Here is a 2,050-nt window from a genome sequence, read left to right as displayed (position 1 = left end):
TGCCGTTGCAGGAGTGTGGAGAGTCCAGCAGGAGGCGCCGCTCCTCTGCTCCTCACTATGCCACCTCCTTCAGGGTTGACGCCCTGAACTGGAAGTGACCTGAACTCTATCTATCTATCTATCTATCTATCTATCTATCTATCTATCTATCTATCTATCTATCTATCTATCTATCTATCTATCTATCTATCTATGAATGATGTAGAGTAAAGTTTATCCCTGACTTTGCGCAGGTGGAGAAAGTCTCGATGGCACAACATGAGAAAACTGGTGAAAAGGAAAAATAAATAAATGTGAAGACATCACTGCTGTACATTATCAGGGGAAATATATAAATATAAAATAAGGCATTTTATGCATGAAAATTAAAAAGATTTTTTTTTGGGGACCATTTTGAATAATGGGTTTAAATGTGTGGTTTTATTTTGTGACTGATTAGTTCGAAATATTTGCTCAGAGGGATCATGGATCTAGAACTGCTTTGTTTATTGGGTTCAAAGCTCAGGAAATCTGACAGTAATTAGAAAAAATGTCCAAATGTTCTTAAGTCCCAAACTGTCAAATGTGGGGTCTGCAGATGATGTTCCAGATATTCTATTTTTTAAATTGGGAAATCACTGTCGCCTGAACAAACGTCGCACAAAGACAAGGAGCTTTCATGCTTTGAGTAACGGTGCTTTTACTCGAGTACTTCTCCACCTGCTGCGATCTCTTCCAAATCTGTGTTTCCTTAAACCTGTCATGTGATTGGTCCGTCACAGTCTTCAATCAGCCCACGCTCCGCCCTCGACATGTTGTTTTTCAATTCTAAATCAAAAAAAGTTGCTGCCGGTGAATTGGGGGGATAAATGTAGCCATATCAATTTGAAACTTTGTTGTAGATTATTGACATAAATGAGGGAATATTTTCAGCAACAAATCTAAGTCATGGACAGAGCCGGGTTTAAATGTGTGCTTTTATTTTGTGAAATATTAGTTACAAAAATTTGCTCTGAGGGACTTTGGATCTGGTTTAGTTTTTGAATAAACTAGTTATCAGTGGGGAAAAAAATCTGCCTTGCTTTTTTGGGTTCAAAGTTCAGCAAATGAAGCCGGAATTAGACATTGAAAAATGTCTGTGAAAAAAACCTTCAAAATATTCGTACGCACAAGACGGGTTCTGGTGCTGGATTGGAATGTCCCACAGCCCAAATCGAAAAAGAGAGAGTAAATCTGCGTCTTGGCTTTGATTGACACCTCGATCGACCAATCACAAAAAGTCAGCAAAAAAATAAAATAAAATGGGAAAATGGGCAAAAGACAAAAATGTGTCTGAATATTTTTTTTTTAATCATCAATAAACCAAGACTAAACCTTACGGAGGAAAAAAAAAAAGCCTCTATAGTAGAGCTTCTGTTCAAGCTGCAAATTTACAATATAAAGTAAAAAATAGAAATAGAGTGAAGGAAAAGATGGGGGAAAAATAGGTAAGAAATAAGAAAAAAAAACGGAACTAATGGGGGAAATTTGGGAAAATATAGGCAGGAAATTTGATCTGCCCTTTTGTCTGTTCAGGACAATTATCCTTTAGAGCCACAAAGCAAGGTAAATGTAGATATTTGCAGCACATCTTTACATATTTCTTATGTTAATATGGAGATATTATTTTTTGTTGATATAGCCCAGCCCTACTTAATAGCATCATCAATCTTTTTTTAAACAATAAACCAAGACTAAGGGTGCAAAATTGCATTTAACTTCAATCTGTAATTTTGTATTCATGAATTGCATTCTATATTTGAGACATTTAATCCTCAGAAAATCAAAAGTCAAGCAAAACCTGATTTACAATTTACAAATCTAAAATTACTTAAGTAGAATGTGAATATTTTGTAAAGTCAAATGAATCAAAGTATTAAAATATGAACAAACAGGATTGGAAAATGCATAAATGTTGCCAAAACCAGGGCTAAATGAGAATCGGAGCCAGAGTAAATTTAAATAGAATTTTATGGAGGATTTATTTACAACTGCAGTAAATTTATGAGATCTACATTCAAAAAGAAAGAAC

At 34.9% G+C, this 2,050-nt stretch overlaps 1 protein-coding gene across 1 annotated transcript in view; it reads left to right on the top strand.

Annotated features, from left to right (window-relative positions):
* The window catches only part of LOC306963086 (uromodulin-like), a gene marked incomplete at both ends in the record, with an annotated part of 2,276 nt that extends 2,178 nt beyond the window's left edge, over nt 1-98 (top strand). The window contains one exon of the mRNA XM_079556540.1: nt 12-98. Within this exon, the coding sequence (XP_079412666.1) occupies nt 12-98 (87 nt within the window). The remainder of the gene's footprint in view (nt 1-11) is intronic.
* Between the last annotated feature and the right edge of the window lie 1,952 nt (nt 99-2,050).

Source organism: Gobius niger (assembly GCF_951799975.1).
Source record: "Gobius niger genome assembly, chromosome: 5".
NCBI classification, from domain to species: domain Eukaryota; kingdom Metazoa; phylum Chordata; class Actinopteri; order Gobiiformes; family Gobiidae; genus Gobius; species Gobius niger.
The sequence above is the reverse complement of the archived record's forward strand: the minus strand, read 5'-3'. Positions and strand labels throughout refer to the sequence as shown.